General features: G+C 40.3%; 1 protein-coding gene across 1 annotated transcript; it reads right to left on the reverse strand.

Moving 5' to 3' along the window:
- Positions 1–880: 880 nt before the first annotated feature.
- kif16bb (kinesin family member 16Bb) lies at positions 881–22,043 on the reverse strand. The gene is made up of 20 exons (XM_058651872.1): positions 21,960–22,043; positions 21,811–21,874; positions 21,619–21,729; positions 21,394–21,510; positions 20,409–20,506; positions 19,453–19,568; positions 19,227–19,369; positions 18,732–18,900; positions 18,010–18,135; positions 17,696–17,871; positions 17,539–17,604; positions 17,402–17,461; positions 12,296–12,415; positions 12,093–12,144; positions 11,856–11,993; positions 9,804–9,886; positions 7,779–7,867; positions 4,633–4,809; positions 3,940–4,021; positions 881–3,381 (listed from the first exon to the last, which is right to left on the reverse strand). The coding sequence occupies exons 1-20, from the start codon at positions 22,004–22,006 to the stop codon at positions 1,147–1,149; spliced, it is 4,269 nt and encodes a 1,422-aa protein (XP_058507855.1). The 5' UTR covers positions 22,007–22,043; the 3' UTR covers positions 881–1,146.
- Positions 22,044–22,097: the final 54 nt, after the last annotated feature.

The raw sequence follows: 22,097 nt of genomic DNA on the forward strand, positions 1-22,097 counted from the left end.
TCATCTTGGGCTATTTATTTTATTTTATTTTTTATTTTTTTTTAAATAGGAGGACATGACACGCAGTCGATGCCTTGAACGGTAATTAACCATCTGAAGCCAAAAGGGAGAAAAACAATCCTTTCACATCCTCGAGATTTCATCCTGGCTCAAACCTCACAGCTTTAAGGTATGATGTGTTTCTTCATTCAAGGCCAAATCTCCATCATTCATGCTGGGGCTGACAAGGGGTCTGATTGCATTATACCACCTCTGTAATTTTCCACGCTGGAAGGGGTCACTGAGGCAGGAAACAGAGTAGATAGTCTTTAGCTTCAACTCTATGGATGTGAATCAAGCTCAAGCTCATTCTGAGATGCGGCATAATCAACCTATCCAAAATTTAAAGCAGCTCTTTGTGGAGAGGACAGAGGTGACAGACGGGTAAATCATTAAGCCATCGTGCACAGCAACCACATATTTAGCTCAGACACCACTACATCTTCCTAACGTGGAGTTCAGTTTAAAAAAAGTGGAATACATATTCATAGTAGAGAAAAGGCTGAACGTAAACAAGAAGCTTATAACATCACAGGAGGGTAGAGAGAGAAGAAAAATTTAATATATTAGACTTTAAAGATAACTGAAATGTTGACTCTGAATACTTTGTTTTTCCCCACAAGATAAAAGCTCACCTATCAGAGCGTATCTAATTCTAAATGGAAGACAAAAAACTCCAGAGCAGCAGTGGATTTACATTCCTTTTATTACTTCAAACAAAACCCATTTCAAAAGAGCAATTTAATAAAATAAAAAAAACATTTAAAATGTACAACAATGGACTCACATAGTACAAAATTAGACAATTTAAGTAGTTTGGTTAAAATATTTCCTAAAAATTGTTTGCTGACCCTTCTATTTAAAACACGAGACATAACCATCTGTTTATTTATTTTTGCAAAACAAACTAAAATATTTGTACTTTAATATGAAAATGACAAGAACAGAGAAACAAATAAACAGTGAAACTTCAAAGTAGGTCATAGTTGGCTTTGTTATCAGTGAAGCTGTCATTTGAACAGTCTGTAGGGAGGCAGTTTTTCCACAGCCCCCTCAGTGAGTGAGTTTTCAAGCTGGGCTGTTCATTCGTGGCTGTTCAGTCCTTGATCAGATATTTGACAAGTGATTAATCAGGCAGGCAGCCTCAGTGGAGCAACTGAAAGTTAATTTCCACATTTCTACACACAGACATGAGTTAAAGGCTTGTGCAGGAGGGGTAGCTGCCTCTGTCATGCTTTCAGGGTGACCCATGCCCCTCACATTTCCCAGGATTACATCCAGTCTGACAACTCCGTGCTCGTCTTCATCGTGCAGAAGCATGCAGCGCACATGTGAGCGCTGACGAAGAGTTAAGTTATGGAATGGGGGACGGTAGGGCTGCGTTGTGACACAGCCTGCAGTCGGATGAAAGACGGCATCTTCCTGCACCAGACCAAGATAGGTATCGGTAAGAAAAAGCTGGGCAAGTTCCTTACCATGCATAGTGGGACTGATGCACACCCCTACACTTACGTACAGTAGGAGCTGTACCTGTCCCAGCGCAACTGCAGGTTGGTCCATGTTGCAATGAAGGAGGTAAATCAGATCAGCTCGTCTCTTCTGAAACTGGCAGCAAACCCTAAATTTAGCATCCATCAGCAGGTCAGGAACATGAACCTTGCAGTCTAGAGACATCCTCATCAAATCTCCATGGAGCAGTGGATGCTGAGAGACCCTGTTATCTCTGGGGCAGATGGCACCAAGTAAGACCCGGCACAGCTCCCTGGTAAGCTTCTGGCTGTGAGTGTAGACACCCAAGATGCTCTCCTCTGTAGTGCCCATCAAACGCAGACTCTGGCCTGCTAAGCCTATCTGCACCTCCTTCAGCTGCAGCAATGGGAGATGACTGAACAGAACCAGGGGCCCAAAGTCAGTGGTCAGTGTGTAGAGGCCCTTCTCTGTCAGGATCAGGAGGGCAGGACGGGGACGAGGTTGGCTACATTTAGCCACGTTCAGCCAAAAGAGAGCTAAAATCTTCTGAGAGGTGATGACTGTGGTGGTGATGGTAGAGTTCAAAACATTTATAACATCTTGCAATGGAAGAGTCTGTAGATTTGAAAGGGAGTCAGGAAATGTTATCAAGATTTGACTGAAGATTTGGACATCCATTGTGTTCACCACCGTCCTCGAGTTCTTGAAACCCTGATCTCCGACTTTATACACACGAGTAACCCTTTGGTCTGTGATCAGTTCATCTTGTTTTACATCTATGAAAGATATGCTTTGCACTTTCGGCAGATCCACAATGTCCTTGCTCCTTTTCCAAATATTTTCTGAGATTTCTAAATCGTCATCATCATCATCATCATCATCTGGGAATTCCTCTACTTTGCCTAAAGTTTCCATTGGTGTTAGGACCAGGGGTCGTGTGTTATCAGGATTAATGCAGCCGTGAATAATCTCATCTGCCACCTCAGGCTGAAGTAGTTCAGTTATCTCCATGTGAATGTGCTGTATAAGCGGAAGGTCTTTCATTATGGCAAAAATGTGACTATCCTTGCACAAAGAGAAGACAAAGCTCCCTTTCACCATGGAGAGGACCTGGCTGTTCACAAGAGACATTACATGATTTTTCTTGACCAGAGACGTGACATGCCGGGCTCCAAAATGCTGTAGTCCCTCTTCCCGGATCTGCTGCAATACTGAGCGAGAGCTCCAGAGGAGACGTCTTGCATCCTGGACCATCCATGAGACCCTGCTAACCAAAGAGCCCAGTCCTGAGCTTTGCACGGTGGCTGCTTCCATCTCCGTCAAACACACTCCTGGGATCTCCTCCAAAGGTCCAAATTCATCAATTTGTCCATTGCAGAACTGCCCCTCGAAGATTGTTTGCTCTGGTGGATGGGAGGGCACCTGACGGCTTTGAGGCTTTTTGTCCATCTGAGAGTGAGTGTTGGTCTGTGGGAGGACAGACGTGGAGGTAGTTCTTCTCCTACTCTGCAGGTGGGACATACTGCCTAATGAGCTCCCACCAGAGCTGAGTCTCCTCTCGTAGCAGTCGGCTACAAAATCTTGGATCTCGTTAGCATTCCCATCTGGCTTCATGCCACATCCATCACCCAGGCCCAGGACAGTTGTCTGCTGGAGGCTGGCATCCCCTGACCAAACCTCTCCCTGATAACTTGAAACTCCAAGCCCAGTCTGAGCTTTTCTCCACGGCCTTTCAGACATCAGCCCTGGCCTTGATTTATGACACAAGTCCCTCTCCTGATTGTGGCCTCCCCTAGTGCTTACTCCACCCTGTATTTTGTCTCCATCTAACTCAATATCAGCATGAGGGACAAGGGGTTTTCCAAGTTTGGCCTAGTTTACATTGTGTAGGGGAATGAGAAAAGGAGCAAAAAATGAGATGAAATTAAAACTCTGACATGTTTTGTACAGAATCATTTTTTTCCAAAATAAGACAGCTGTTGCAGGACCTAAAATAACCAATCATCCAACCAAAAAAGTGAGCATTTATAAATATTTGAATACATAACATGCACATGAAAGTGGAGTGAAGGTATGCGAATAAACAGAATATAATTTAAGTGCTCTCATCACAATATGCTTTCACAAATGTATAGTAGTTTCTTTGAAACCCCTAGAGTAGATGGTAATAGGGTTTAAATAATAAAAAAAAAAAAAAAAAAAAAAGGAAAAGTATTTTGTGCACCTGGCTTTGGGAGGTTCATACTGATTTGTGTTTTTTTTCCAAGAACAAAAGTAAATGATTCTACAAATAATTAGTGTCTTGAAGGAACCGTCTAGCTACATACACACCGTGCTAAACCATATTTCTTAAAAACTATTAAAAGTCATTCAATTCTACCCATAGATTAAATTAATTTTTAAACAAAAAAACAAAATGTGAATACATACTGGAGTAATGAGCTTCTCTGTTGTGGTAGAGCTGCTTGGCACTTTGGACTTCTCCATCTCTGCGGCCAGCGTATCTATCAGACTGAAAAAAAGAGGACCGTTAATTTCATATTCTATTGGTAAAAAAAAAGTCTTAATAGGAGGAGGCACATGCACATTAAAGCTGTGGTTATACTAATACTTGCAGCCAAGCTCTGTTTTCAAATGTAAATTCAATTATTTTTGAAAGCCTTTCATTAGATTTAAAAAGCAAACAGCCAAAATGGATGCATGGGATCGGCGCCACTCAACTAACTGTGAAATTAAATAGAGTCTGTGCATGTTGATGTGAGGATTTGCATACAAAACCCAGCACACCCTGGAGAAGGAGCAAAACCCAAAAGTACAGCTCAAAATGATTTCTGTCAGTAAACTGACAACAAGAAGGGTGCAGTTCAGGTCCTAGTGATGCTTAAAGGATTTCTGCAGAGCCTGAGGATCAGTACAAAGGATGTCCTGCGGGCCATGATGTAGTTATACTCACAAGTAAATGGGAAAACACAAATCTGGGATCAGTGTAAGAAGCTGACCAAATTTTCTTGAAAACGTTTTTTTTTTGTTTTCCTGTTGCACACATCACTCAGAGGTTTACAGTGTCAGACAAAAGGATTCATTAATATCACCACAGGGAGCACAGTTTGTCTTCTTACTTACTCATTACCAGTCTCTTCCATCTCTGGCCCCTTCATCTCCTCTTCTCTCTGTTGTTGGGTAACCTCATTGTTTTGCTCTGGAAGTCTTTTGATGTCCTGATTGCGTTTGTTCAAGCTTTTTTGGACCTGCTGCCACACCACCTCCTGATGGTTGAGCCTCTCTTTCTTTTCCATCCCCCTGGTTATCATACATGCACACACACAGATGGTTTAGATTGTATGAGGTTAATTATTCAAATGTTACAAGACGTCCATTTTGCCAGATCCAATACAATACTCTCAAAAGTCTCCAGTCTTTGTTTTCAGAAACTCCAAATAAAATATTTGAATTAGTGCCAACTAAAAATGCTCTTCCCCTGAGAAACGCACAAAAAAAACAGTTTGAAAATTAGATCTTTCTAGCTGCACTCAAGCTTCCAGCGGGAGGAGGCAAGTTGTACTGGAGTGATGGATGTTAACCAGTGTAAAAACACTTTCAGAAAATGGGAGCTCTTAATAACAGCCTGTTGGTGGTCGTTGAAGGCGAATAGTGAAGTTTGTACTTGGCTTTCTGGCCAGGATGGATGATACTGTGAAGGTCGTCGTGCTACAGATTCCCAGAGCTATGGTGGCCATTAAAAGCAGCATGGCTCAAACACCAGCTGACACACAAGAAGCTCTTAAAAGTTTAGACTTGCCTTGGTCCAGTTGGACAGTTGTGAATGAATATATAATATATATATATAAAAAAAAATATATATACATAAATAAAATATTTCTTGCCTCTGCTACAGGTATGCATCTTGAAGCTAAAAGATATATAAAGATTTAACCAATATTAATCATTTTCCCAAATGAGAAATTTAATGTGACTCAACATAATTACATTACTCTTCACCAACACGAAACCTCTACAGTCTGTACTGTAAACTGACTGAATAAATCATAACTGAGAACCCTCTCGTTTTAAAATATGAACAAATGTTTACTTTAATGACTGATGGGATTCGATGTGCTGTTGCAACTTTAAGTGGAATTGATGAATCAGTGTTTACACATTATGCTTAGAGGCATGGGCAAGTGAGGGAATCGGTTTTCTGCCGACATAACTGCACCTGAATTTTGCATATAAATGTGGATAAATATACAGATGTGAAGTGGCCCCATGATGTAACAGCAGGTCACAGTAGTTAGCCTCTTCCTGTCATCACTCTTGTCTGATGTAGCTGAGAACGGGCTGGTTGCCGCTGTTGCTTTGAAGCAGACCCACGGGCAACTGTGGGTCAATTCATTGATATGTTGCGTCACTCCCACCGCTGAACAGATATCCACAGCCACTCTTTGAATTCAAATTATTTGCTTTATTGCCGAGTACCATTTCCAAAAGTATTGGGCAAACTAAGATCTGTGCATGCTACAAGGAAATGGATGCCATGGGAACAACAAATTGAACAAGGGTGAAATTCATATCAAAGCAAGAACTGGAAAAAAGACCTTACTGAACCAATAATGGTTCAAGGCAAATAGTTCAAGACATGAATAATAGCTGAATGGCATAATTTAATATTTTATGGCACATGTTCAGCAATTCCAACAGTGTTGTTGTGCTGTGCTGCCATTAATTCCTACAGACTACAATCAAACTCAATTCATGTCCATCACCGATTCCCACCTTTTTCCTAAAATGCCACTTTCAGCTTTTTACCTGCGTAACAACCAGCCATTAGCAATCTTGCAATAATCCTCTATGCAGAATTCAACCTCTGATATCTGAAGAATAACAGGGTTGCAGGCAATGGACTAAAAGCCAGAGCGTTGCAACTGGGTAGGCATAGCAGAAAATTGCCCCAAGAATGGCTGATTATCATCAGTCCACAGCAATGACAAGTGTGTGAAAATCCCCTTAATTATATCATCAGCTATAAACAGGGGACTGCAATGACACCATGGAGCTTCTATGCCACTGGCTTGTTGCAGAAAGTCATTTGTAGCATCAGAAAACTGTGTGGATTGTTCAGTTGTATACTAGACAAATAAGGTAGAATGGATGAGCAGCAGATGTTCAGATTACCAGGCCCACACCGAAATCCAAACGTCAATTCCAGTATTCATATCAGACCTGTGTCACCTCAGTGTGTCTTCCTAGATAAGATATAAGTCTAGTGTAGCCATTTTACATGACTGAAATGGCATATCTGATCTACATCCCATTTCTTAATTTCAAAAAAATCAATAAAGGCACTTCTTATCTCCAGTGGCCTTACAAATTACATTTTCTTTTTTAATTGATTTAAGCGAGCACGTGTGTTATTTGACAGTCATGTTTAAATGCAAGACATTTGTAGGTATGTGAACCATCAAATCTGATCAGTAATGAACAGATGCAGTGAAAATAGACTTCCAGTTAGAAGCACTGCTGCTAAAAAGCCTTTTAAGCCTCCTGATCCAAAGCCATACTTTTGTGGGCTGCAGCATTGTTAATGATATTACATGTGAAGACAGCTCCACAGGATGTAAAGCATTAAGGTTTTCCAATCAGACTATAGTTGTGTTTTCAAATTGCTCACTACTTATTCAGAAGATGGGAAATCACTAGGGAGTGAATTGGATTCTGGGCACTAATTCAATGAACACTTGGACACAAAGTGACAGGTCAACAAATCAATGGCCTGTCACAGTTCCAAAGCAGTGGCAGGCAGGGTATAAAGATGTGCCATTAGCATAATGTTTTTCACAGTTTGGTAGGCCATAGTACTTAGCGTCATTTAAATTATCCGTGTGGCTTCTTTTTTTTTTTTTTTTTTTTGAATAAGACCGTGCAGTATGTTTTTTCTTTCAGCATATCCATCAGTCTACCTGTTGAGATATAAGGTCTCTTTCAGTACAGACATGTGATTTAATGAAGTGGACAGATCTTGACTTTCAAACGGACTCCATAGTTGTAACAATACATTTTATTATGATTAGAAATTAAACTACACTACTGTAGACTGATGTGATGTGAGGATGCTGAGATCTGTCCTGTGTTGTTAAGGTGTCTATTGTCAAGAGAACAAACATTGGCCATGTTTTACTCACTGAAATAGTTTTCCTATAGGAACATAAAATCTCTCAATGATAATAGTGGTAATAAAAATCACAGTGCACACACGTCTGCACTAGCCTCACCCTGGGTTTTGCAGCATCACCTTGGACAGATTCTCGGTCGATTTGGACAGGTCAGTCAATGACAAGCTGAAGTCAGACAGCAGCCCGCTCTGCAGACAACAGAATGAGACCATGCTGTGAAATGAAAAGCAATGAGTGACAGCTGCCAATGCTAAATTTGCAATTAAAAAATGGTTTCATTGTAGTATGTTGTACATCAGTGCTAACGGAATTTAAAAAAGGGGAGACTGAAGGACTTTGGCAACATTTGTCCGATTCTCATCTGAATTATAAAAGGTTTCCAAAAATGAGAATGAACAGCATAAAATTACACATTCCTAAAATATAATGCCCATTTATGCTGGCTGGAAACAGTGCAGCTGTAACTCGCCACCTGGCCAATTCTTCTAGTTCCACAGCGTTTTTATAGTTTGGATGAACAGTGTCTCGATATTTTCACTCTAAACCTGAGGGGAATGTCTGTGAAGCTCCTGTCATCTGGGATTTTGGATCTTAAGGAGTTGCATCTGTAGGCAACTGGTCTTGTTGGAGTTTCTTGCAGAGGTTTCACTTCTGTGACTAATGGTATGTTATACCTCCTTGGGAGAAGAGGAACCGATCAGTCACCTTCCCTCTCTTCAGGACTAGGGACCTGGATTTTGCCGGCTTGAAGCACATCCAAGCCCAATGGTTAGCCTCTCCAAGACCTGAAGGATCCATCTGCATCCTGGGGCTGACAGATTCCTGAATTGGTTTTGGGGCTTCTGCACTCCCACTCAGCGGACTTGACCAGTATGTCTTCATTGCCAGGGCGAAGAGTATCACTGCAATGGTACATCCAGTGATGATCCTTTTCTCTTGTCGGTGAAGCAAAGATGCAACTGTGCCGGAAGTGAACCTCAGCCATTTAAAATAATCCATAATGAGAACTTTGATGTTACTCAACATTTACATGTGGAAACATTCAGTTTTCAGATGAAGCCAATGGATCTCTGTGAGAATCAATGTCAAAGAACCACAGCAGAGAGAGGCTGTGCTTGTTTTGTAATTGTATAGCCACTTTCAATGACGGAAAGCAGAAGGCTGCCAAAACAGATACAAGTCACAGGAAGAAATGCTTAAAGACTATTCAGTTTAGGTTGCAGGCTTTTCAAGGACTCCCATTCTTTGACATCCTACAATGACTTTTACTTACATCATTGAAAATGTGACCAAAACTATACCAAGTATAATAGCAGTAGTATCATAAGCTGTCATTATCAATGATTTATCAGGTCGCTTATCTACTTTGCATTTCATAGTCCCCAACTGTGGAACCAGGACACTGGCAAACCAGCATTTATGCCATATATTGTAGATACTATAACTTTTCTTGTGTAATTTGATGTAAAAACAAGTCTAGAGGGAAGAATGTTCACATGAAGGCTGTTCATTGTTGAGGTGGCATCATATCCTCAACTCTGTAGATACCGATGACTAGGCCAGTAAAAATACAATATTTGTGGGGAATAAAAATAAGTAATTTGCCATGTAAACACCCACTTAGACATACAAATCCAAAAGCTGAAAAATACTAAAGAAATACTGGTCATAGTTTCTTCACGACTGTGTGTATTCACACAATGCTCGTTTAAAAATAAACAAAAACAAATACAAGTGAATGAAAGCCAAGAGGGGGCTGGTGCAAGATGGATGAAAAGCAGCTGGTTTTGAAAGCCGCTGCACCTGGCCATCTCTCCGAGGTCAAAGACTGAACAACATTGTGAAGAAAGTGTTCATGATGTGCTTGTCTGCAGCTTTCTTTGTGAGGCAGTCAATATGAGTCTCCAGTGGAGCAGTGGTAGATGAAAAGTGGGCAGTAGGCCCCCTTTTCTGGTTGTGTTTTGAAGGATTTCAGATGATGGAACCAAAGTGCACGACACTGACTTGGTTTTACAAAGTGACAGATGCATAGTAAAGTTGTGGCTAGAAATCCCGCTTTACAAAAACAGCAGAACAGTACGTGAACATGATCGAGCTCCTCTGTGATTGTTTAACTGTCTGTACCTGGCGTTTCTCTCGGAGCTGAGCAGCTTCACTTGGGTGATTAAACCTCAGTATGGTTCCATGTCCAAGCTGCATGATGCTACCTGGAGGAAACCGAAGAGGTAATGTGTGAAAAAAGTGGCAAATCACAATCATATTTACGGTTTGGTATAAATCCTGCAGCAACCACTGAATTATGCATCACACTGAGCACAGGCACCGAGGAAATGGAGCAAGAGGAGGAAACCCCCCCTCTCTCTTCTTCTATTAGAGGGAGCAAAGTTGTGCTTAGTGGTAGTTTCAGTTCAAATCAGACTTTGAATAATTATTTTTAAATTCCAGGACGCATCACTTATTTTAATGATCTCCCTTTTCATCCAGCCGCTCTGTGTTGTACTTTCATTCTCGTGATAATTCTTTCATTTTCTCAAACAGAGTGACTGCAATGCATACATCTACTGTTGGTTTCGCAGTGAGGTCTAGCCCTTGTCTTAAATGATTGTTGTCGGGGTTATTTCTTTTTCCCCCCACAAGACAGTAAACCAGTTAGTGGTGCTATGATAACATTTTTCAACTAGAATCTGTGTGCCAAATAAATAGGTGGCAATGGTGAGGCCATGTCACCCATGCAAATTGTTTGTTGAAACATATTTGAATATGCCTTGTGAATGTTAGTAGCCACCCTCAGATTAAACATGGTTTAATACTGTAATACTTGTTGGGCTATTTAATTTAATTTAAGTGTGTCCTTGTTTATTTACTCCTTATTCAGGCCTGTAACCTATGCCACATATGGTTTTAATATGTAAATATCCAGTATATTCCAATATGAAAGGGCTGCTTTTTGGACCTAATCCAAGAGGTTACACAGTGTAAAAATCATTGTTTTTTAAATTCCAATTGTTTATCATTTGTTTTGCTACAAGTCTATGAAAATGATTCAAATAATAGATGCAAGTGACAGTAAAAAGGTAGGAAAGTAATTCTTTTATAATTAAGGTGCAAAATACTTAAGCTTTGAGAACGTTCCTGCCATCATGGGTTTTCAGTTAGCCTAGTCTGCACTGAACTTGGGGAAACTTGACAAAATAGGTTTACAACATCCTCCTGTACCGAGGTAAAGCGAATGACTTGCATTGAGGAACAAAATTCCCCAGTATGACCTGAACCAGGAGGATGATTTACCAGAGAAATTGGTCCGAGGAAACCTTTTGAAGTCTTGTAAAGCTACATAACTGGAGTGATATTAGGGTTTATATATCAGACTCAAGCTCATATTTGCCATATCCACGGATTTCCGTGAGGTTCTCCTCTCCATTTTCCAACTCCTCTCTCTCAGAACAGCAAATACTAATCTTGCTTCTACTAATGACTTCTGACGAGTGACAAAGCACCTGAGAGGGCAGCCTGTGATGGATTCCAGCTGCTTTTGGACTGAAAATTACTATCATTTGTTCAAGAAAATAGCTTCAGATGCAGCCATTTCTGAAGGGGATATTGGATAAATTGAAATGGTTATAAAGAGACTAGCGTAGCCAGACACTTCACTGTCTGGCTCTGTATGGAGTTTTTATCTTTGGAAAGCAAAGCGGCAAGAAGGGAAAGATCCCAGCTCCGGCAAGCGGGGCCGGCTCAGGGGGGCATGAGTTTCAGCTCGGCTTGGCTCTGTCCTTTGAAAGGTTAATGATGTGGCCCACTTCAAACCTGTCGGCCCTATCAAGTCCATCTGCCAATTAAATGAAGGGCCTGGGGCTTTGTCTGGAGCTTTGTCTGGGGCCTCTCGCCCTTCAAAATGTTTAGTAAGAGAAATGGCATCTGCCCTGTGGAGAGCCGTGTTCACAATCCACTCATGTCCCGAGTACGCTGCTGTGGGAGAGACGGCAACATAAAGTGGATTTCATTTGCAGATGTGATGCAGTGATCTCATAACTTCACTGGCAATAAATGGAAGTGTAATTGTTACCCCACTGGTGAAAAAATGTGAATGAAAAGGGAAATTATTACGGATGACTCTTCCCCCTCCATGTTCATTAAAGAATATCACGAGCGAACTATCCTTGCACAGACGCTTACCCTGAGTCAGCTGGCAGGGGCTGGTGACCACAGAGCCATTGACTGAACACAGTGCGCCGTCCTGAGGGATCAGAGTCACGGCATCAGCGTGGTTCTCAAGCACACAATGTTCACTGAGGAGCCCGGGCCCATGAAGCACTACAATACAATACAATTAAAGAAAAGACACAAAAAATATACTTTAATTCCAATGTACAACACAGCAGCTGGAAATATACTGTTGTAACCTTGACTCACCAATATCCTGACTGCATGATGCTTTGTCACTCCCAACCCGTGATCTCCCCTCCTACAATGATTCAAAGGACATTAAACAAGTATTTATTTTGTACACAAGTTGGTATCAACAGCAACTAACCAGAGCAACTCTTGACCACATCTCTTTTTTTTTTTAAATGATAGAGAATTTGTGAATTGTCCAGTGAAAATAAAGTATTTACTTTCAAATAATAGAGAATGATGCCACTGCCAAGTAGATCTTTCTCAATGCCTATTAGATGAGGTAACTGGCAGTCCAGAATCACTCTACTTCCCTCCTTCCTCAGAACCACAGCCTCTCCCTGGAAGACACAAGAGAATATTCAGCAAGTGGGTAAAAAAAACAAAAACAAAAAAAACACTTTCAATTGACTGTGGCTGGAACACCATAAAAATGACGGTGACAGACATTTAATGGCAACCAGCAGAAAACTGAATTCTTTACGACTGCTCCTCCTTCCCTGAAGGCCACACAGAACAGTGGCGTTCCAACCATGTGTCGCCATGAAGCAGTAGAGTGGCTAACGGCTACAGAGACACCATTAATCATTCAGGTTTTCATGGCGAGAGTCAAACTGTTCATTGTGTTCAGTGAGGGAAACGGAAGCAGTGCCACCACCACCACCACCCACCCTCACTCGTGGGTTACATCCCATGCACCATTGCCTTTACTGATACACAGCTATCAACACAGTATGTTGACATTAAAAACAGCCCCAGCTTATAAAGTATGTCAACTTTACATAAAAACTTCACAACGTGATCAAGAGAATGGTGTGGAGGGTCAAAGTAGTTTTGCCATGTGAAGTGGAAATGCCATGGTTTCAATGTAAAACTGCAGCTTTTCAATAGGAACTACAGATTATTATTATTATGGAAAATAAACAAAGAAAGAAATTTCTCTCATTTTTTCTCTTTATTTTTTACTCTCTCATGGTAAAAAATGTGATTAAATGTTGCCATCAGCACATAAATGACCAAAAAAAGTCCATTTTACACAGACCATTGCTATTTTGTAAAGCCACAAATAAATTTAGACCACAACTCAAAATGTAGACAAATTAAAAAGATTCTGCTTGTCCAGAAAACCCTGCAAAAAGGTGTTACAACTCAACGCAATGTGATAGAAGTGGTATAGATCAATGCATTTAATCTTAGAAAGACATTTAGAAAGTAACCCTTAAACCTCTGATTCACTCCGTGAACTGCTTTACTTCCTCCAACAATAGTTGCTGAGGAAATACAAAGCATGAGTCACACCACCTTCCAGCATGCTTGTCATTCTAAAAGTTATATTCATTCAACTTTGTTTAAAAAATGTCACTTATTTCCTAAAAAAAAAAAAAAAAAAAAGTACGAGTTAAGCTTAAAGAACAAAAACAGGAGAGTCACATTTTCAACAACATGCTCAATTAAGCCACAAAGACGACCTTAACTCCTGGGGTAATATTTTTCTCTGTGGGCAATAACTGAGGTTCAATAACCTGTAGTCTACCTAAGTTGAGGCCCTATCAAAAGTCTTTTTCTGTTAAGCTAGTGGACTAATGCCTCGCATTGCCATGGATTATCTTAAGTACCTCCCAAGAGGCAGAGCAGAAAATTTCACATTCTGGGGGATTCTGAACCAACACTCTGCATAAACTAGATCCCAGCTCTTTCAACCTCCTCCTGCTGCTCAGTTTCATATAGATTAGACTTAGGAGTGAGAGATGTGTCCACCAGCGGCATAACCTCACTCACTGTGAGATGGGAGAAATCCCTTTTTCTAATGAAGGAGGAGAGGTATCGACCCTGGTCCCAATACTTAATTAAAAGGGATTCTTCAGACTTCATTAGAGGTGAGGAGCAGCCTGGTGGATTAATGCACTGTGTCACTTTCCTCCGACACCAGGAACAAATGAGTTCCTATTTTATCCTCATATTCACACATAGCAAAAAATAAATAAAAAATAAGTTGATCCTCACCACACCCACACTGTCAGTCAGCCAGTGTGTGTGTGTGTGTGCTATAAAGACAAAGAAAAGCCTGCCTTGTAAATGGAGGCAGCGGGTGAACATACTGTAATTAACTGCAAACTACACCAGCAGCCAGAATTGCAGCGTTTAGACTTGCTATAAAGCAGTCATCTGTGGTTGGACAGACTTTTATGGATTTTTCTCAGCATTTTGACAGTACATGTTTCTGAATTGGTTAATATGCATTTCAGAGCACTGCCATACTGGGTCAGACATTGATTCTTTCCTGTCTGCCCACCAGCCTTGTCAAGCTGCAACTTGCCAACAAAGCAGACAAGCACATACCGGGGTTAGGGGGGGGGGGCTTTTTGTTGGTGATGACTAGATATTACACAATTTCCCACTTACATACTCTGCACTTCATGTTATGCGTGTACTGCATGTAAAGGCAGGACCTTACCCAACCACTTGAGTGTTTTGGTTGTAAGATGAATACACTCCAGCCATCAGCATGCAACACATGATTAAAAAAAGGATTCAGACTGTCATAGTCCATTACCTTTGCTACATGAAACTCGTGTCCGTTAATGATCATTTTGCACATGTGGACAATATATATATGCTTATAATTTGCATCGGCCATTTGTTGAAGAATGAATGAATGAATCAATGTGTACTGTTGATTTTAGTCCTTGTATGTACAAACGAAACTTAAGACATGCTCACAAATCTAATTTAATAAATAAGAAAAATATACCCGTTTTAGAGCCAGGATCTGCTGGCATGTGAAGAATCAAAGAAATGTTGCCAAAAAGATGTAAAAGTTGTGAAAAAAAAATTCCTACATGCAACTGCTGACAGTAGATCGACATTAAACAGATCAAGCCTCAGAGCATTCAGAGCTTAAGTTGTGCCTTTGTGCTCAATGCACAATGTTTGGCAAATACAACTCGATCAAAGAAACACTGTGGTTCATTTTATCTGACTGAGATGCAGAGTTTCAGCATGATGTGGGAGGAGTACGCAAATCCACACATGGACACGAATCGCTGTGTGCGTTTGTACATGTACAGTACATATGCCGTATAAACCCTGCAGAAGATCTTTCACTTCATCACCTTCTTGCCTTTTTCGTTTTCCTCAATCTGTTTCTGCCTCCGACTGTAAAAGGCTGCGCTGAAATCCATCACATATTAATTACTTTCTCTTCCCCACATGCCCTGTAACCAATCTGGGAAGCTGACGATGAATAACTTTACATTCTAAATCTGCTTTGAATACAGAATTCAAAATTCTGTTTACACTGCTCTTGGTCAGCTCGTCTCCTCGCAGCAAAAGCACAACATTTTATCTAGCGCTCGGCGACAGAATTAACCAAAACGAAAGACAAAATGTGGAAGAGTTGAAAAAAAAAAAAAAGAGACTGCAATTTTTATAATAACCATACGGAGCTTAGATTATATAATAACCATCAATTTAAACAACACATTGAAGGACTTTTAAGAAAAAAAAAGAGATCTATTATTATGTTTCTTCAGTAAAGTCGGCATTTGTATGCCAGAACAGGTACAGAATTTTGAATGGCCAATTTAAAATTGGGACAGGATGTGCTTCTGTAATACTATGCGATTCATAGACTGCACGTGTAACGTCTCTGCAGCATTCAGTGCAGGAATCTCTTTTTTTTCTCCATGCAGACAAAAGCAAATGCACATGAAGACAAAATGTCAAATCCATAGAGTCATTCATCAAACGCTCACCGGTGTGCGTCTGCTGGTCACCAGTACTGTGACCTTTTCACCCACATGTCACTATTGCATCATGCATCAAAACAGGTGTGTTTACATGTGAAGGGCACAGATCTAAATAAGGCACATCTGTTAGCTGTGCCAGTAGAGATGAACACCTCGGAGCAAAAGAATCGTCAGTGCTTGAACATGCAAACAGATTCACTATATAGTGCCTTTAATTAATATGCCAGAGAGTCAGAAACAAAAGTGCCAAATGTCAATAATCAAGACCTCTTAATTAGGAGCAATGACAGCTGCTAATGAGTTCCAATACGGTGTCATGAATAAAGGGCTGTCAAGCCATTTAAAGGTCACCTGCCAACCACCCCACACAGAAGAATGTTAATTGCCCATCATGCACATATGAACTAATAATCGCGTACAGTGCGTTTAAAATTCTTGCATGTATAGCTTCATATATTTAAATCACTTATAGGCTGCTAAAAAGACCTTAAGGCCAAAACAACAACACTAAACTAGGGCCTTTAAGAAAAAAAATGGATTGCATTTTGTTCTGATATCCGATAATGTTTTAAGATTCAAGCTTCATTTCAGTATTCATCGTGTTATAGGTTTAAATTAAATACAAAGAAATGTGAGCACTGCCATATAAGATACCATCAAAGTATCATCTACTTTATACTTAAATATATTATTTACCATTACTGAAGCCATTAAATATCCACAATTATAAACCCCATGTCTACATACTGAAGCCTTTGTGATTTGCAAAAAAAGTACAGTTTCTATTTCCATGCCCAACTTTAAACCCAAGTAAAGAAATGATGGAGACAATACACTGCTGGCATGCAACAAAAAAAGTTACTCCACTCTTCACGACTGGCTCGTTTCACAGCTCAATGCATAATGCAACAGGCTGCTTGGCTGAACACGATGAGTCCCAAACAAATGACATTTGGTGTTATTTGGGAGGATGGGCACAAAGTCAACGGAGGAAAAGTGTTCAGTGTAAACTCTGCTGGCAAACAGTGGCATTTTTTGTTGTGAGGAGGCTGCCACCCTGTCAGAAACCATTCTGATTTGAAGGAGAAGTCATGTCTGTTTTGTCCGTCTTTGTAACAATCCTCGAATACTGTCGTATCGTAACTTTAAAATCATTATATGACCTTGGCTTTTGGATGCCATTTAAATCTTAATAGATGGAAAATTAAATTAAATGCCAGGTTGACTCTGCTCCAATTACCATTTCCAGGCTGCCTGTGCCTATTCACAAGACATGCAGTGACACCAGGTGGCAGGATGTATTTACTGCAAGCAGCAATGTCTGTCCAAACTTCTGCTTCCAACTGTGAGTGTTAAAATTAATGAAACCTTAACACGCTCTTCTCAGTGTGAATCCATTTTCTGTTGTTTAAATAATTTAATACAAGCTTTAAATTGCATCTCTGTACATAATTCACCAAAACCATGTATTTTGGTATTGAAAATGAAAAATTTATGTTATTGCTATACTGAATTATACTATTCAGAAACGTTCAAGCTAATTTTATGTTTTGTGTGAGGCAGTTATAATAATTGTACCTGCAGAATATTCTGAGTTTCACTCCATTTGCTGGTCCATTCCTTGGTCAATGCAAGAACCTGGAGGAAACAAGGTGTATTATTAGAGAGGCTGACTCAAAACCCTCGTCTTCTCTAGTTGATTTAGTATGCCTCACCTTTGCCTCGTTCTGATGCAGCTCCTCTGCTACTTTCACAGGGGAAGACGGCTCGCCACTCTTGACCTAGAGTTGTGAGAGACAGTCCAAACTTACAATATAACCTTTGCATCAAAGACGGTCAACGTACATATATTACAGTACAAACATGCAGGACCTGATTAGCTTCTTCTAGTAGCCTGTGGAGCCTTGTAACCTCAGCCTGCAGCTCTCGGATAACCTTCACGTTGTCGTCCTCATTCACTGTTGGAGAGTTCACGATGTTTTTAGCTCGGCTGGCGTAGCGCAGAGTGCTCAGTGTCTCCCCGTAGTTCACATGAGCAGGAGAAACTGCTGTCAGGGACAAATACACACATATTGATTATGGCGGTAAAACATTCCGTGAAAATGATGTTCTTTGTGATCAATACGTTTTCAAGAACAGACAAAACAGTGTCTGAAACAGCCTGAAAATTCTTTAAAAGTACATACTTGCTATCATGGTCGTTATAGAGTTTCCACCCAGGCTGTCTTTAAGTAGCCATGTCAGCACAGAGTCTCTGTAAGGAATGAAGACCTGCTTCATTTTTGTCGACTGTCCTCCTATGTTAAGGTCAGCTGGGGAGTTAGCAGAAAGAAAACATCAACTCGGAAAAACTGGACAATCCTTGCAAGACATGGAATGCTTCGTCCCTAAGCTCAGTAGATCCTCAGTAGATTTTTGGGGAGCAGAAAGGTCACTATGCAGTATAAAATTAAATTAAAATAGCTCGCACCAATTTAGAAGTGAGTTCATTCAAGTTGTTTTTAATCAGAGTAGATTTTTCCCCAAATGATAGATTTTGAATGGGACCAAACATGAAACTGCAAACATAGAACCTAAAGTATAATAAAACTGGAAAAGACACATGTGTGTCTTGTATTGAAGTAGATCAGCATTTCCCAATCCTGGTCCTGCATGTTTTAGATGTTGCCCTGCTCCAACACACCTGATTCAAATGGTCAGCTCGTTGTCAAGCTCTACAAAAGCCTGATAACGACCCATTCTTTTGAAACAGGTGTGTTGGAGCAGGGCAACATCTAAAACATGCAGGGGGTCCCCGAGGACCAGGATTGGCAAATGCTGAAGTAGATGAAGCAACTCCTCAGTGGACAATATCATAATGCCTACAGTCATATTACTGGATATAGATGTGTCAAAAACTGTCATTTACCCAGCGCTGAGATCACACTGCTCAGAGTGACCAGGGATTTGTTGATGTTGGCACCTTCCTTCAGCCTGGTGCCTGTGGTCTGTGTGGCATCCGCTCTCTCACTGCCTGCCAGGTCCACCAGGTGGATCTTACTCAACGTCTCGCGTGGCATATCCGAGTCAAAGCAAGCCTGTGGCATTGATCATCTTTGTTTAGTATAGGCAACATCTCTCTTGGAGAGGAATACACGGTTTACAAAAAAAAAAAAAACTCCTCTTCCCGAGTCTTAAGCCATTTTACTTCCTGTTACAGATGGTAAAGCCCAATGAGGCAACCTGGTTTGTGAATTTGGGTTTGATCACTTGATACAACAGAAGCATGGGGACAATTAGAGCTCCTGAATTTTTGCTAAAAAAACAAAAAATAAAAAGGTGAGACTTGAGAAAAAAAAAACATTTACACCTTTTCAAACTGACAACATGACAGCAAGGAGAACATCTGAGCGCTGCAGTTCACCTGCGTGAAGTGGATGGTAAAGATGGCATGAGAGCGGCTGCTGAGGTCATTCATGCTCGTACAGGCCGTTGTGCGGTTGGCATTGCCGATCGTGATCAAGTCCTCCATGTCGCTGTAGTTATGTATCAAGCGTTTCATCAGATCTGAACACAAGGTTTACTTTATCATGTTACTTTGTCTGCATTTCAAATAAAACTCAGCCAAGGTTTTTAAAATGGATGCTTACTCTCAACATAGGGCCCGTCTCTCGGGTGCTCCCTCACCCTCAATCCTCCACTCTTTGGTGAAGTCGTTCTCTTCTTGAGAAGGTCCTGCACGCGTTCGTTATAGATCTCTAAATAGCTGGTGCCGAGACAAATACAAAATAAAGATTTAAAAAAAAAAAAAAAAGGTCTCAGTATTGTTTTGCAAATGGCACAGCACCAGGTGAAAACAAAATGTGTTGAAAATCACTTCTCACTAAGAAAACAGGAGTGTTGTTAAAGGCACATTATTGTGCTGGCATTGACTTTGAAAACAAAGCACACAATCAATACCATGGCAGTGTGTGTAATAAGCAAAATTACAATTTTTAGTGGCTGATTTAAAAAAAAAAAAACATGTGGATGCAGACAGGCAGGGTGTTTTCTTCTTGATTACAACATTATATGGTTTCTCAATGACTACAAGCATAGCTGCTTTTATTACAATTACAATATGGGGGGGGTTATGAAGCTAGTTACATATGAAACACTGCAGAATGCAAAATGTGTGATGATTTAACATCATGAAGGAAAAAAAAAAAATCAGTGGTTTCAGAAGAAAGCAGAGCTACAGCTGAAATTCTATTTCCGACAAGCTGTGGAGATATGACCTTAAAACATGAACACTTATTTTGGCAACTGACCAAGTATCATGAGCCAAGTTGTGTGCGTATAGTTATGTCATACAAAACAAAACAAAACAAAAAACGGAACCACAAACTGTAAAAACTCATTCATCTGACACTGCTTTAACTTCAGACTTGCTTTGTCATCCTTACTTCTAAAGTCTCTGTCAGCTAAACGCGTTTGTTCCTTTTGGGTGGTTGGAGTCAAAATTAATAATGAAAACAATAAAATAAGACATGAACTTCTGCAGCACTTGGTGGCAGTTTTCATAAATATAAGACTTAAGGGTTTTTTCTGTATAATTGTTCTTTACCTGACCTCTGTACGAAATGACACAGAATCACTCTTGCTTCTGTGAGATATCTCCTTGAACAAGCCTTCACAGATCCGTGGGATCAAACCTTTATCTTCCTGACATTGGGGGGGGAAACAGGGAGAAAGTGGCACATTAGGCTCTTATAACAAAATGACAGTGTTATAAATAGTGTACTTTTAAATGACAATTACTCCCATTATGTTCCATTCATTTGAGAGCGTGACCACTACTCAGCACATGCACAGACTAGTGAAACAACACAAACAGCAGCTCATCTGATATGGAATTAGTGAAGCATAAAAGCAATTCCACTTTGAGCTGCATGTCCTCTTGTTTTAATTACAAAGTAGCAGATAGTAAGCATTAACAGGCATATATAATTATCTGGGATGTTGACAGCAGCTCTGCTGATGACCTTGCACAAGCCTCCTGGTAGACAAGCAGACACCTCGGTGGTAATGTGAAATTTCAATTGCGCTGCATGGTAATGGTAGAAATGCCATGGGTTGCTGCCCTCATCACATTTTCTGATTAGTGGGGAGAAACATGGAGATAAATGGAGAGAAGGGGTGGGATGTCTGATGAGGCGATCAGTCAGTTTCTGATGTGGCGAGGAGAATAAACTACTTTGGTGTTCTGCCACGCAAGCTCTACATCTACAGTGTATTTGACATATGGAATTATGATTTTTGGTGATTTAAATGCATTTAATATTTCATTGTGTTGTAACTCTAAATCCAGATATGCCCCCGCTCCTATATGCCACTTGAATTACATCCTGGTTAGATTTTAAATACAATTTAACATCATTCAGTACAACTTGCAACAATTACAAGATTTGGATATTTGTGGTATGCAATCATATTATATTAACAATATTTTGATCTCTTGGACCGCACATTTAAGTTAAAAATGATTTAAGAATGTCAATACACTAATGTTAACATAAATTGTAAAACAAAACCTCATGGGCTTTACTTACGTTGTGGCCCATCATGGTGAATGATTTTCCAGAGCCAGTTTGACCATATGCAAACAGACAGGCATTGAAGCCTTCAAATGCAGCTTTCAATACATCAGAGCCCAAGTCAAGAAAAATCTACATCAGTAGAGGAAATGATTAGTCTTTTTAAAAAATTAAATAAAAATCATTGTGTAAAACAAGACATTTTGATGCATTAAGCAAAAACAATTAGACTGCAGATACCTTCTCTTGAGTTGCATATGTGGGGCTTTGTTTGTCAGTTGAATCATATGCAAAGTCAAATGAAAAGGCCTTCACTCCCTCTTTTAACTGCTCCCCTCGAACATGTGAGGGCTACAATGTAAACAAACCATCAAAGACATCAGCAGTTCATGAAATGCAGTTTTTATTCTGTGATTTAAAAAAAGGAAATACCTTTTGAATGGTTGTGGTGCTCCCATTCACATGAATTATGCCCATGGACGACAGCTGCTTTTCTCTGTGGAAAGTGGAGACGTGAACTAAACTGTGTCAAAAATATCGGAGCACTCATTTCAAAAACTAAAAACAGACATAATGTTAACCTTTTGTTCACCGGGCGGACTCGAACAGCTACTCTCACAGAGGCCATAGTTAACACAGAATCAGAGAGGACACATCCAACAGCCTGCAACTCTTTACTTGAAATAAGAGTCCTGCTTATGTGAGCAGGTGTCAAGGCT

The sequence above is a fragment of the Solea solea genome, chromosome 15 (assembly GCF_958295425.1).
Source record: "Solea solea chromosome 15, fSolSol10.1, whole genome shotgun sequence".
NCBI lineage: Eukaryota > Metazoa > Chordata > Actinopteri > Pleuronectiformes > Soleidae > Solea > Solea solea.

Bases quoted from the DNA above. Each gene is read 5' to 3' on its own strand.
- kif16bb (XM_058651872.1), bottom strand. From the start codon at position 22,006: ATGGCCTCTGTGAGAGTAGCTGTTCGAGTCCGCCCGGTGAACAAAAG. The intron at 21,730-21,810 runs GTATTTCCTTTT...TTTACATTGTAG, and splicing joins GCACCACAACCATTCAAAAG to CCCTCACATGTTCGAGGGGA. The intron at 4,022-4,632 runs GTAAGTAAGAAG...TCTTTTTTTCAG, and splicing joins ATGGAAGAGACTGGTAATGA to TCTGATAGATACGCTGGCCG.